This window comes from Nycticebus coucang, chromosome 4, assembly GCF_027406575.1.
Source record: "Nycticebus coucang isolate mNycCou1 chromosome 4, mNycCou1.pri, whole genome shotgun sequence".
NCBI lineage: Eukaryota > Metazoa > Chordata > Mammalia > Primates > Lorisidae > Nycticebus > Nycticebus coucang.
In genome coordinates this window covers 130,420,162-130,433,123 of record NC_069783.1, presented here as the reverse complement: position 1 = coordinate 130,433,123, position 12,962 = coordinate 130,420,162, and the positions used below count along the sequence as shown (strand labels likewise).

At 58.5% G+C, this 12,962-nt stretch overlaps 3 protein-coding genes across 3 annotated transcripts in view; 2 read left to right on the top strand and 1 right to left on the bottom strand.

Moving 5' to 3' along the window:
* DGCR2 (DiGeorge syndrome critical region gene 2) overlaps positions 1–2,593 on the bottom strand; it is an 85,499-nt gene extending 82,906 nt beyond the window's left edge. The window contains exon 1 of the mRNA XM_053587515.1: positions 2,278–2,593. Coding sequence (XP_053443490.1) covers positions 2,278–2,356 — 79 coding nt within the window. The 5' untranslated portion in view covers positions 2,357–2,593. The remainder of the gene's footprint in view (positions 1–2,277) is intronic.
* Positions 2,594–4,696: 2,103 nt separating this feature from the next.
* On the top strand, positions 4,697–6,047 carry TSSK1B (testis specific serine kinase 1B). The gene has a single exon (XM_053589385.1). It carries the CDS (start codon positions 4,884–4,886, stop codon positions 6,045–6,047), a length of 1,164 nt encoding a protein of 387 aa, XP_053445360.1. The 5' UTR covers positions 4,697–4,883.
* A 4,025-nt stretch (positions 6,048–10,072) lies between these two features.
* On the top strand, positions 10,073–11,551 carry TSSK2 (testis specific serine kinase 2). Its single transcript, XM_053587518.1, has one exon. The coding sequence runs from the start codon at positions 10,345–10,347 to the stop codon at positions 11,419–11,421; it is 1,077 nt and encodes a 358-aa protein (XP_053443493.1). The 5' UTR covers positions 10,073–10,344; the 3' UTR covers positions 11,422–11,551.
* The last annotated feature ends 1,411 nt before the right edge of the window (positions 11,552–12,962 follow it).

Here is a 12,962-nt window from a genome sequence, read left to right as displayed (position 1 = left end):
GGGCACAGATGAGAACACTGGCGAGACCCACCCTCACTGCCCAACCACAGCCAAACAGCCAGTGCAGCACCCCTCATGTGCAGAGCCACTCAGGGCACCATCAAGGGCAGGTGCCAAGTTCTTCTGGGATCAAAAGGATAACTCTGCTCCCTCTACCAGAGCCACCCAACCCATGGCCCACTCAGACCTCAGTGAGAGATGCCCCATGAAGCCTGGGATCCCTGCTTCACAGGTACAAACAGATGCCACCTCCACCACAGGCCTCTAGGACCCCCACTCAGTAGCGCTCAACGCACTGTGCACAACTGATAGGCACCTGGCCCTACTTCCACAGCTGGCATTCCTAAAGGAACAGGGGGCTTGTTTTCTCCATTTGAACACCCCCAGTGATGGGCAGGCAGCAAGCACTTACAAGTACTTTCTCTATTGCTGCTGGCCACATGGCAAGAAAGGTGAACAGACTGGCCAGGGAAAAGGAATAGGGGACATCTGTCACCTCTGTTATCCATCCAGGAGATGCTGGACCTGAAACCTGAAATGCTCCAAAGACTGGCCCAAAATATGGCTTCACCTCTAAGCCTAGTGACCTCATCTACAAAACTGGGACCCAGGAACCACAACATGACGTTTTACCTCTCTACAGGCATAGAGGTTTTCTCAAGAATTTAACCCCAGGAACCCACAAAGCCATTGGCTCTGACCTCTTAAGACCCCATACAGGTTGGCCATAAAGTTCGTGTGCAATGTATAGCGTACGCTCCTCCGCAGGTGGCCCCTTTCCAAGCTTCTGTTCCGACCAAGGCCACCCCACAACCAGTTCCTACTGCCAGGGAGCAGCCAAAAGCGGGGAGCAAGCAGCCGTACTTGGGGAGCCCTGAGAAGCATACTGAGTCTGTCCACGTTGAACATGGGCCCCAGGGCCTTGGCCACCAGCTACAATGGGGAGGCAGATAGTCCATGCACAAGGCTGAGAGAGGCAGAGTGTCTGGTCCCTGGCTAGCACACAGTCAAAGGACATACACTGCTGTGCTCCCACTCTCAGGCTCACAAAAGATAGCCTTGGCGCTTTTACCTCCATGGGACCATTCATCCATTAAAAAATACTGAGAATCGTACTTTTCCACTGTGTTGGTACACTGGTGCAAATAAAAGTGTACACACACATTAAAGCATGTTCCTTGAAATTCCTTAAAAGTTCATTTTTGGCTGGGCAGTGACTCCCCCCTGTAATCCCAGCACTCTGGGAGGCCAACGCAGGTGGATTGCTTGAGCTCACCAGTTTGTGACAAACCAGAGGAAGAGCAGGAAAACTAGCCAGTCCTTGTGGTGCACCTCTGCAGTCCCAGCTACTTGGGAGGCTGAGGCAAGAGGACTGCTCAAGCGCAAGAGTTTGAGGTTGCTATGACCAATGATGCCATGGCATTCTGCCAAGGGAGACAGAGTGAGACTATCTCAAAAAATAAAAAAAATTCATTTTTTTTCTTGAAAGATAACACTTTTACAAGCTTCTAAAAGTACCACTGGGATTCCTGTGCCTGATGCATAAATTAGCCCTGCATTTTCCAGATTTGTTTGATTTTCTTGGTACAATTTAAAAAAAAAAAGAGAGGTGTACCTGAAATAAGTTAAAAAGTTGCCTTGGCTGGTATTCACACCGGAGACTCACAAACACACAAGCTCCAAGAGGCTTTCCAAAAGCATTTAATCACCCATCCCATATCCGCAGGACTTCAAGTGCCTGGTAAGGCAGCGAGGTCTCCGCCTCCCGGACGCCCTGCACCCGACAAGGTACCTCCTTCGGGCTGGGCCCTGGGCTGGGGATCTCTCCAATGCAAGGCCGCACTGAATGACAACAAGCCACACAGCCACCGCTGTCCAGCCGGATTGTTCCCAGGGCTGAGAGGACGGCACGCCTATGAAAGCAGGTGCCTCCTCCGCGAGCGGCTCTGGGCTCCCAGCCCTCCAGCCGGATCTCGACGCTAGCCCAGCGAGAACGAGCCCGAGGCACAGCTCCCGGCCGCCGTCGCTCTCGGAGCTCGCCGTGCCCCGCGGACGCGGGCCCAGAGGCAATCTCCGCGCCAGCACAGCCGCCCCGCTGACGCGGCCTTCCGAACCCAAGTACGTCCCGCGCGCGCCCGGGCAGGGGGCGCCCGGCGGCCCGCGAGCCTGTCCCCCGCGGCTCCCGCAGGTACCCGCGGGTGCAGAGGTCCCGGGCCGCCGCGGCCCCGCTCGCCGCCCCCGCCCCGCCCCCTGCCGCGCCCCCGCCGCGCAGCGCACCTGGCCGCAGCGGCTCGGTGACGGTGAGCACCAGCAGGAAGAGCAGCAGGAAGGCGCCGCTGTCTGCCTTGGGCACCATTTATCCTCCGTTCATCGTCCCCGGGACGGCCGTGTGACCCCGCAGGGAGGCCGGACCGGGCCGGGCTGAGGGTCGGGGGCACCGGGCTGGAGCCGGACGCGGAGGCGCAGTGGGCGAAGGTCCCGGCTAGGCCGCAGTAGGACTGGACCGGGGTGAAGCTGGGTTGCGGGCTCGCGCGCACTCAGAGGTAGCGTCGGGCTCCGGCTCCGGCTCCGGCTCCGGCTCCGGCTCCGCGCAAGATGGCGGCCGTCCTGCTCGGCGCCGCGCCGCCCCGCCCCGCCTCCCGCCCGCGACGCCAGCGCGGGCCAATGAACGCCGAGGTAAGGGGCGGGGCCTGAGCGGCGGAGCCCAAAAGGGGCGAGGCCTACGGACGGGAAGAAGGGCAGCGGTCACTGAGGGGCGGGCCGGGAGGGGAAGGCGGGACTGTAACAAGTGAGGCGTGCCATTGGCTAGGCAGAGAGGTGTGGTAGGGGGCGGAGCCTGAGGACTAGGCATCTGAAAGGTTTAGGGTCCCACAACAAGGGGCCGGAGTGGGGCTGGGGCGGCGGGGCGGGACCACCATGACAAACACTGGAAGGGGCTTGGGGTGGGGGGGTGGCGCGCAGTGAAGCCGTGGTGGTGGGGAGCGGAAAGGATGAAGCCGGACCGTAGGACCCGAAGGGTCTTAACACCTGCAGTCCCGGTCTGGTCAATGGCTCAAGAGTGCGCCCTTAAAGTGGTCTTCCTAAGGCCGAACAGCCTTAGAAGGCCTGGAGGTTCTGAAGATGCAGAAGGAGTCAGTCCTGTAGGAAACAGGCAGGAACCAGCACACACAAGTGGAAATGTTTCAAACACAGGAGGAAATGGTCTAATGGAGTGTCACACAAGGAAAACCAGCAAGCAGCAAAGGCCAGGTCCTAGAGAGACTGGAACAAAGCTGGCCTCACCCCACCCCATGCCTGGGAAGGACAGGTCTGCAGGGAGCAAAGCACTGCGCAGAGATGAGGCTAAAAGACCCTTGGAACAAGGCTCAAAGTGCCAACCTCACACCTGTCATGAATAGGGTGAACATGGGAGGGGAAACAGTGTGTCCTCAGCAGGAGGGAGAAGCAAGATGTCCAGTGGAAGGACCATCAGCTGCGTACACAGGCCTGGCAGTGGGTGGTGAGAGTTGGGGAAGACAGGGAGCAGAGAAAAGGGGGAAGGGCCTAGGCTCATGGGACCTTCAGCCCCACCAACCCAGTGGAGCATCCTCCCTGTGACACTTAGGTTGGGGGAGGGGCATTCACCCCTGTAGGTAGATAAGGCCAAAGTTAAACCCAAGGCTGGGCCAAGCTTGTAATTCCTACTACCCCACCCCCCAGGGTGTGGCCTGGAGCAAGTGTTGCACCAACAGTCTGTCACAGCAGAGTGGCCCCACTGCCCACAGAAATAGTGGTCACTGTCCGGTGCTGCCCTTGACACTTGTACCGTCCTCACAGAGGATTCTCAGGAGCAGCTGCTAATACTCAGAGGGGAATCCAGGCTCAGCCTTCTGCCCTCCCAGCCCCAGATCTGCCCTGGGAGCCCAGCCAGAGCCATGGAAGTTTCCCGGAAGGAAACTCACAGCCAAGAGCAGCACTCAAGCTGCTGTCTCCCTGCAGAGCCACTGTAAGAGAAGCAGGCCAGCCAAGGTTCAAACAAGGAAAGAAATACAGGGAGGTAAAAAGTCCAGCCAAATCATGCACAGAGAGCAGAGTCTGGGCTTCCCAAACTACAGCGACTTCTGGGCCAGGAATCTTTACTCTCCTGACACATCTCCACCCTTGTCAGGTCTGCTCTGCACCCCAGCAGGCTGCCTCTGTGGACAGTGTCAGGGGCTAGAAGAAGGGAAAAGAGATTAGGGATGTCCTCCCATTTCCTTGACAGCCTCTGAAGTCACTGCAGCCTGGTTGTCTCTCCACCAAAATCACTGCCTCTCTCTCTCTCTCTACTCTTTCCAGGTTTCAGTAACCATTACCTCCATCTTCGTGTGGGCCAGGGGTCTGCTACCTTGGGGCACCTGGGGTACCCATGGGCTTCCTATGCTCTGTGTTAATCCTACCTTCATTAAACCCTTATCAAATCAACCTAAATTGAGTGTGTCTTCTGTTTCTTATTGGGACCATCTGCCCTGGATTTCCTAAGATGCCCTGGTTTGCAAGAATTACCAACATGTCCCCCACATCCCCCTCCTACCTCAGGTCTTAGTCAAGCATGAGGCCACTCTCCACTGTCCCTCAGTCTGCTCCAGTCTACTGGCTGGCCTTCCAGGGTTCCAAGTCCAAACAGCTCAAACCAGAGCCTCATTCCCCCTGGGCACTCCTCCTTTGTGACTTCACCCACTGAAGTCACCGGGGAGACAGTGCTGAATGTTCCACCCCAGAGTCTTAGCCTCTAGGAGGCAGGGACAGCAGGCCCCGGCCAACCTAGAGGACTCTCTGTCCACAGTGTAAATGAGGACGCTGCTGGCCCATGTCCCGCAGGGATGTAGAGGGCAGCCTCAGAGGCACTGGGCGCTCCCGGCACCATGGATGACGCTGCCGTCCTCAAGAGACGAGGCTACATCATGGGAATAAACTTGGGAGAGGGCTCATACGCAAAAGTCAAATCTGCTTACTCTGAGCGCCTGAAGTTCAACGTGGCGGTCAAGATCATCGACCGCAAGAAAGCCCCCACGGACTTCTTAGAGAAATTCCTTCCCCGGGAAATTGAAATTCTGGCCATGCTAAACCACCGCTCCATCATTAAGACCTACGAGATCTTTGAGACGTCAGACGGCAAGGTCTACATCATCATGGAGCTCGGGGTCCAGGGCGACCTCCTGGAGTTCATCAAAACCCGGGGAGCCCTGCAAGAGGACGATGCTCGAAAGAAGTTCCACCAACTCTCCTCAGCCATCAAGTACTGCCACGACCTGGACGTCGTCCACCGTGACCTCAAGTGTGAGAACCTTCTCCTTGACAAGGACTTCAACATCAAGCTGTCCGACTTCGGCTTCTCCAAGCGCTGCGTGCGGGATGACAACGGCCGACTGACACTAAGCAAGACCTTCTGCGGGTCGGCGGCATACGCAGCTCCCGAGGTGCTACAGGGGATCCCCTACCAGCCCAAGGTGTACGACATCTGGAGTCTGGGTGTGATCCTCTACATCATGGTCTGCGGCTCCATGCCCTACGACGACTCCAACATCAAGAAGATGCTGCGCATCCAGAAGGAGCACCGCGTCAACTTTCCACGTTCTAAGCACCTGACGGGTGAGTGCAAGGACCTCATCTACCGCATGCTACAGCCTGACGTCAACCGGAGGCTGCACATTGACGAGATCCTCAGCCATTGCTGGGTGCAGCCCAAGGCACGGGGCCTGTCCTCTGCAGCAGTCAACAAAGAGGGGGAGACCTCCCGGGGCACAGATCCCACTGACCCCGACTCTGACAAGAAGTCAGCCACCAAGCTGGAGCCTCAGGAAGAGGCACGGCCAGAGGTAAGGCCAGAGTCACGGCCAGAGTCAAGGTCTGAGTCACGGCCTGAGGCCTGGCCTGAGACACGGCCTGAGACAAAACCCGAGGCAAAACCTGAGGAGGAGGCAGTGCCAAAGGCCAAGCATTCAGAGACCCTGAGCTTCACTAATGAGCAGTTGGTCAAGGAGACAGAGGAGGAGCCCACCCCACAGCCTCCAGAGACACACACCTAGTGAGCCTCTCACGGCCCAGGGGGCCAGCAGGGAATGAGGCAGAGCTCTCGGCTTGGAGCCTGAGCTCAGAGCAAGTCAAGGGACAAGCCAAAAGAGGAAGACAGTCCTGGATGAGCCGCTATTTTCGTCAGTTTCTTCTCCCTCCCTTCGAACTTGGTAACCCATATGGCTAAAGAAGCAATAAATTACTATATTAGAGCAAACACCCCAAGGTGAATATCTTTGCCCTGGCTGAATGCAGTCCTGAACTCCCCCTGGCCTCCCACTTGGATCTCATTTTCATTCTTCCCTCACTTGGGAAAACACACCCCAGAATGCCCAGCCCAGCCCGTCACCTCTAGCAGCTGCACCAGTGAGAGGTTGGGATGGGAGGCATGGTGGGCGGGGAGAGGAGTGGGGGGTCAGAGCCAAGAGCTGAGTGAGGAGGCTGCTGTTTCAATAGCAGTGCTCCAAGTGCAATGCTCAGGTGGGAAGAGGGTGGGAGAGGACAGGACCAGGAAGGGCACTGAGGTGGCTGCCACAGAGGAGGGCTGGCAAGGCTGGCTCTGTCTGCAGTTGCAGTTGGGGGTCTGTACAGCCCCACAAGCCTGCCAGTGGGGGTCAGGGGGACACTGCAGAGGATAAGCAGACTACTGTCTCAGTCTCCTGCCCGCCCCCGTCACCAAGCTCCCCAATCTGCTAGGTGACTCATTTTGTTCTGCTCTGTCCTGCACAGGTTCCCCTGTGTCCAGCCAACACCCAGTTTTTAATAGTGCCCAAAGTCACCCCACCCTGTGGTCATCTCCCCAGTCTGGAAGAAGTGGATGGCCTGGGTGTGGCCTTGAGCATATCCCATTCCCCTTGAGTCCCAGCCTGTCCCCAGGAGTGACACCCCTCCCCCCACCGCCACAGCTGAGAGAAGCTGACGCTGGTGAGTAGGGCAGGAAGGGTCCTCACGAAGCACCTGCTGCCCAGGCTACCTAAGGCAGGTCACTGCAGGGCTTTTCTCTCCACCACTCTTTGGACAACCTCACATGGGCCTGAGGGTTCAACACATACAAAGGGCAAGAGTTTTCACACTCACCTCTCCCCTCCCCTCGACAACTCCAACGCCTAGTGCCCTGGGAGAAGTGGGGTCCAGTGAAGGCGTGGACCTGCCCTTCTGGGAGCCCTCCCCTCATCCAGCCCACCTTGCTCCTCCTTCCCCACAGCCTTGCCTCCCACCTCCTACAGTGGCCAGAGGGCCCCCCAGTCTGGCTGCCACTGCCCATGGGAAGGACCCCAGGGCTGGCCTCCTCCTTAGCCCCATCCTTCCTCTGCTGGCCTCCCAGCACCAGCCCTCCCCACCATACCCCATCCCACCCCTTAAGAATACTGGGGACTCACCCCTGTACACTCTGCCTCTCCACGCTGGGCTGGGGGGCCAGAGCCACTAAGCTTGCTGGAGGTCTCTGACAGGACTCAGCAGCCTGTGGATGCCCACGGTCTGCATAGGGCCCAAGCTGTGCTGACTAGTCATCCTGTTTTTCATGGTGGAGTGGGATCCAGAGCACAGGGGCCAGTCAGTGGGCTATCCTGATGGGTGGGTCACACATCTCCTCCCACCATCCCTGTGGGTCATCAGGGCAGCAGGAAGGCCTGGGCATGCCTCACTGAAGGCCCAGCCTGGCAGCCTGGCTGGGGACGGGCCCACAGGAGCAGTACCTGCTGTGTGCTCTGTGGGTGGAAGCAGGAGGGAACCTGTCTGAGTCACTGTCTGGAGCAGCAGGCTCAGGTGGCCTCAGGAGGTGTGACTCCTAGGCAGCTCAGCTGCTAGACTCAGCTCTGGCACCCACCCCTTCAGGGACCCTCAGAAGCCTTGGGATCAGGACCTCCATGTGGCCCTCTGTAGCCTCTCCATGTTCCTGCCACACTGCACCCCATCAGGCCATCATGCACAATAGCTGTCCTCATCCTCCTCTGCCTGGCTAGATCTCAGTCTTCTCCAGCCTCCCATGAGCCCAATCTCCCAGTTCTGTCCTCACAGTTCCATGACCGCTGTGTCACAGCGCAGCCACCATCATGCACGTACACTTGCTGGCTCCAGGAAGGCACGGTTGTCTGCAGTTCAGTGAGCCACAGCACCTAGAGCAGACCCCAATGCTGTGGGGTGAATGGTGAACAGGGGTGCCCACTTTATAAAGGAAGGTGAAACTCACAGGGAGTGGATTTCCCAGAACCTGCAGGATCCTGGCCCACAGGACTACAGCACCAGAACAGGCCTGGAACTCTGCAGGTCCGGTCCAACCCCTCCCCTGAACACTCCAGGAGTCCCAGCCCCATGGGCACGCCCTGAATGAAGCCACCCGCTCCATATCCTGTCAGTTCTGCTTGTGCAATGCTGACACCTGCCCCCTCTGGCATGTACCCCAAGAACCTGTCCTGGGCAAGAGCAGGGTGTGAGGAAGCAGAGGAAGAACAAGCCAGTAGAGTCAGCCCAGATGCAGAGACAGCCTGGATAGAAAAAGTCCTGGGTTCAGGCTGCCAGGACAGAGAGGTCGCCCAGGAGATAGGAATGCACAGAGCTAAAACTATTAATCACAGATGCCATAAAGAGCTCAGATGGGACTCGAGGACTGTCCCCACCAGGAGGCAGTCGCTGTGGGCCCATCCTGCCCACCCCAAGCCTCTCAGCCAGACACCCCGACTTTAGCTGCCCTGCCTGCTTCTTCCCCAGCAGCCTCCAGACACACAGCGTGTCCTTCGCACTCTAGGGAAGATGTGTGCCTCGCATGCTGCTCCTTTCGTCAGCCAGGCAGCCTCTTCACCCTCTCTGCACCTGGCTATGACCTTACTTCCTCTGAAATCTTCTGTGACCAGCCCCGTGTAGACACAGCCCTTATTCCCCATCTCCCGAAAATGGAGCACATGGCTTCCGTCCTGGCAGCTTTCCCCTCGGCTGCAATGCCTATAAGCACAAATGAACACCAGGGCCTCTCAAGTTCCTAAGGAGACACACAGAGGATGCCACCTTACCCAAAGTAAACATCCACCCACGCCCCGAAAAGAGACGTTCATGTCACTTCCAGACACTAAAGGCTGCCTGAGAAGTAGACACTGCAGTGCCGGGGCTCCTGCAGAATCGCTGCCCACGCCTCACAAAGGCCGGAAGTGAGGAGCCCAGGACTCTTCCTAACCCAGGTGCTCTCTCTTCCAGGCTGCTGGCCTCCATCTGCACACCAAGGCCTTGCCCCTGCACTCACCTCACCGGTGCCCCAGACCTGGCTCGCTCTTCACAGCCTCCATCTCTCCCCAGGGGCTGCCCAGGCCCAGCAGCCTTCCTCTCACCTGCTCAAAGGCACTGGCCCCACTTGCACCTCAAGCCAATTCTCTTCTCTGTTGGTGACCACCTTAAAATACAACTTGGATACTATCTCCTCCTGTCTTGTACCTTGCAATGGCTGTGCTGTCACAGAAAAAGCTCCAGCCTTCTCTTCCACTTCCCTCCCGACTCACCATCCTCAGCTGCTCTCAGAATAGGCCTCTCATCTCCCAGGCCCCTTCCTGCCTGAGTACCTCACCTCCTCCTCCACCGGATGGAAGCCCTGCCCCACTCCTTGAAACATGCACCTCCCTGTCCTGGACACCTAGCACCCAGCTAACACTCACTGCATCCCCGAGCGTGACCTGCCACCTACACGCACACCCTGTTCATTGGAGCAGTTGCAACTCACCTGCCTGGCTCCTGCTCCCAAACACTGAGCTACTTTTGCCCACAGGCTTGGATGGGCACCACCGCCAGCCTGGATGGACCAAGGCAGGCCCTCCCAGGCACTGCGGGTCCCAAGAACACGAGCCGTAGAGGGGCTTCTCCGCACACCCCAAAGAAGCTGCAGGAGACAGGCCTTGGTGGAATGAGGACCAACACGGGGTCATTCCCCACACCTGGTGAGGGAAATGGGCTTCGGGCTGGCACTCTGGCTGGACCTGGGCTACCTCCCCCTGGGCCTGATGTGGCAGGGAAGCCACAGCAGGGAGGGTTACCAACGTCCTGGTGCCAGCTTCCTTCCAGTGGATGGGGAGTAGGCACTCCTACCAGGCTGGCCTGGCTTCCAGGGTTCCAGGGGCCCTGTTCCCCCAGCCCAGTCCCCACTCCCGGCAGCCTGGCTTTGTGACTTCATTCGCTGAAGTCACCTGGAGACAATGCTGAGCATTCCACCCCTCCAAGTCCAGGCCCAGCCTAGCCAGACGCCTCCCCGCAGTGTAAATGAGGACAATGCCTGCTGGCCCACGCTGGGGGGGGATGTAGAGGGCAGCGGCGCCGGCCGCTCCTGGCACCATGGATGATGCCACGGTCCTAAGGAAGAAGGGTTACATCGTGGGCATCAATCTTGGCAAGGGCTCGTACGCAAAAGTCAAATCTGCTTACTCTGAGCGCCTCAAGTTCAATGTGGCCGTCAAAATCATCGACCGTAAGAAAACACCCACCGACTTTGTGGAGAGATTCCTTCCTCGGGAGATGGACATCCTGGCAACCGTCAACCACCGCTCCATCATCAAGACCTACGAGATCTTTGAGACTTCAGATGGGCGGATCTACATCGTCATGGAGCTCGGGGTCCAGGGCGACCTCCTCGAGTTCATCAAGTGCCGGGGGGCCCTGCATGAGGATGTGGCGCGCAAGATGTTCCGCCAACTCTCCTCAGCGGTCAAGTACTGCCACGACCTGGACGTCGTCCACCGTGACCTCAAGTGTGAGAACCTTCTCCTTGACAAGGACTTCAACATCAAGCTGTCCGACTTCGGCTTCTCCAAGCGCTGCGTGCGGGACGGCAGCGGCCGCATCATCCTCAGCAAGACCTTCTGCGGGTCGGCGGCATACGCGGCCCCCGAGGTGCTGCAGGGCATCCCCTACCAGCCCAAGGTGTACGACATCTGGAGTCTGGGTGTGATCCTCTACATCATGGTCTGCGGCTCCATGCCCTACGACGACTCCGACATCAAGAAGATGCTGCGCATCCAGAAGGAGCACCGTGTGGACTTCCCACGCTCCAAGAACCTGACGGGCGAGTGCAAGGACCTCATCTACCGCATCCTGCAGCCTGATGTCAACCGGAGGCTGCACATCGACGAGATCCTCAGCCACTCGTGGCTGCAGCTCCCCAAGCCCAAAGCCATGTCTTCTGCCTCCTTCAAGAGAGAGGGGGAGGGCAAGTACCGGGCCGAGTATAAGCTGGACACCCGGCCTTGCTCGAGGCCCGACCACAGGCCCGACCACAAGCTGGGAGCCAAAACCCAGCACCGGCTGCTGGTGGTGCCGGAGAATGAGGACAGGATGGAGGACAGGCTGGCCGAGACCTCCAGGGCCAAAGACCATCATGTCTCCGGAGCCGAGGTGGGGAAAGCGAGTACCTAGCCGTGGCGAGGGCTTGGGGAAGTGGTGCGTGGTTTGCGCCCCCGTAAACTAAGTAGGCAGGTAGGAGCTGAAGAAGGCACAGGGGCAAGGAACAAGTAAAATTCGTCAATTAAACCACTATTTTGATTACGTTCTATTAGCTTTCTTCCACTTAGTAGCAAAGACATTACTTACCACCAAATAAACCACAAAGTGTATACAAGCTTCAAGAGTGCCCAGTGAGGAGTCTTTTTCTCTAGCACTCAGCCTACTGCCCTCCCTGACGCGTGGGGGTCTCCACAGGGGTCCAGGGAGTGGCGCTCAGGCACAGGCAGACTCACCGCAAGGCCTCGGAGACAGGAGAGGACCTCTGCCACATCCACCCACCAAGCTCCACGGCTGTCCCCCTCTGACCTGTACCCCCATCCCCACACCCCCGGGGCCAACCAGCCCCATGTCCTGCCCCTGCACAGTGCAGGCCTCTCAGCCCCCATCCACCCCTCACAGGGCAGTGATCAGTGTCGTCCTCTCCTACCCTGGGGAGCATTTAAGATCGATGTCCCTGTCACTCACCCCTCCTGCCCCACCTCCCAGGGGCAACCCCAGATAAAACCGTTCACCTGTCCCACCCTAACACCCATCCTGTGCCTGGCACACTCAGCAGCGCTGGCTAGTCTCTCTCGTCCTGTTTGTTGGGCCACCTGTCACTCCCACAGCACACTCCTTACACGCCAGCCAAGTGCTGGAGGTGGGCAGCCCTGGACTGCACTTCTCCCTCAAACTCACCCAGACCTCCCCAACCTCACTTCCTAGAGCTCCCTCCATAGGGAAGCCTACCCTTTCCCCTGGGGACCTTTCCAACCTTAATAGCCCGAGTCCACCACTGAGCCCCACAGTGGGTCCCAAGGCATGCCTAGGGCTTGGCCACCCCAGGAATTTGCAGGAACTCACTGTGGAGGAACACTAGTTAGCAGGGACCCCAGGCAGGTGTCAGGCCCCGGATGGGCCTTAGAGAAGGGGCAGGAGGACCAGAGAAGACCACCTAGCACAGGGCTGGGTATGCTCAGAGGAGGAAGGTCCAATGTGAGCAGGGACCAGGGGTATCCCCAAGCATCATCAGAGGGCGTTACCGTGACCGCCACTTGAGGCCTGAAGAGATCAGCCTGGAAGCAGACCATGGTCTTGGGCCCAGTGGGTCCCTTCCACCTGGGAAGCAGGCTCCTGGGCCTGCTGTGGGCCAGGTACCAATATCCTCAGACCATGGGCAAGTGCTGAGTGGGCCTGTGTGGAGCCTACCCCGGTTCCTGTAAGCTATGGCTCAGGTCACCACTATTTGTAGGCTCCTGCTGGTGGGAATGATGACAGGGCAGGGCTGTTCCTGCAGCAGTGTGTGGCCAGAGGGGCAGGAAGGTGGACATGGCCCACTCAGCTTAAGCTGGAAGCCAGGTGCTGGGAGAAGGTAACCAGTGCTGAGTAGGGCCTGACACGCAGCCCTATTACCAGCAAACTGCAGTGCTGGCCCAGCTGGGAAGCTGGCCCCAAGAGGACACCAGGGGTGCAAT

Bases quoted from the DNA above. Each gene is read 5' to 3' on its own strand.
- TSSK1B (XM_053589385.1), top strand. From the start codon at position 4,884: ATGGATGACGCTGCCGTCCTCAAGAGACGAGGCTACATCATGGGAATA.
- TSSK2 (XM_053587518.1), top strand. From the start codon at position 10,345: ATGGATGATGCCACGGTCCTAAGGAAGAAGGGTTACATCGTGGGCATC.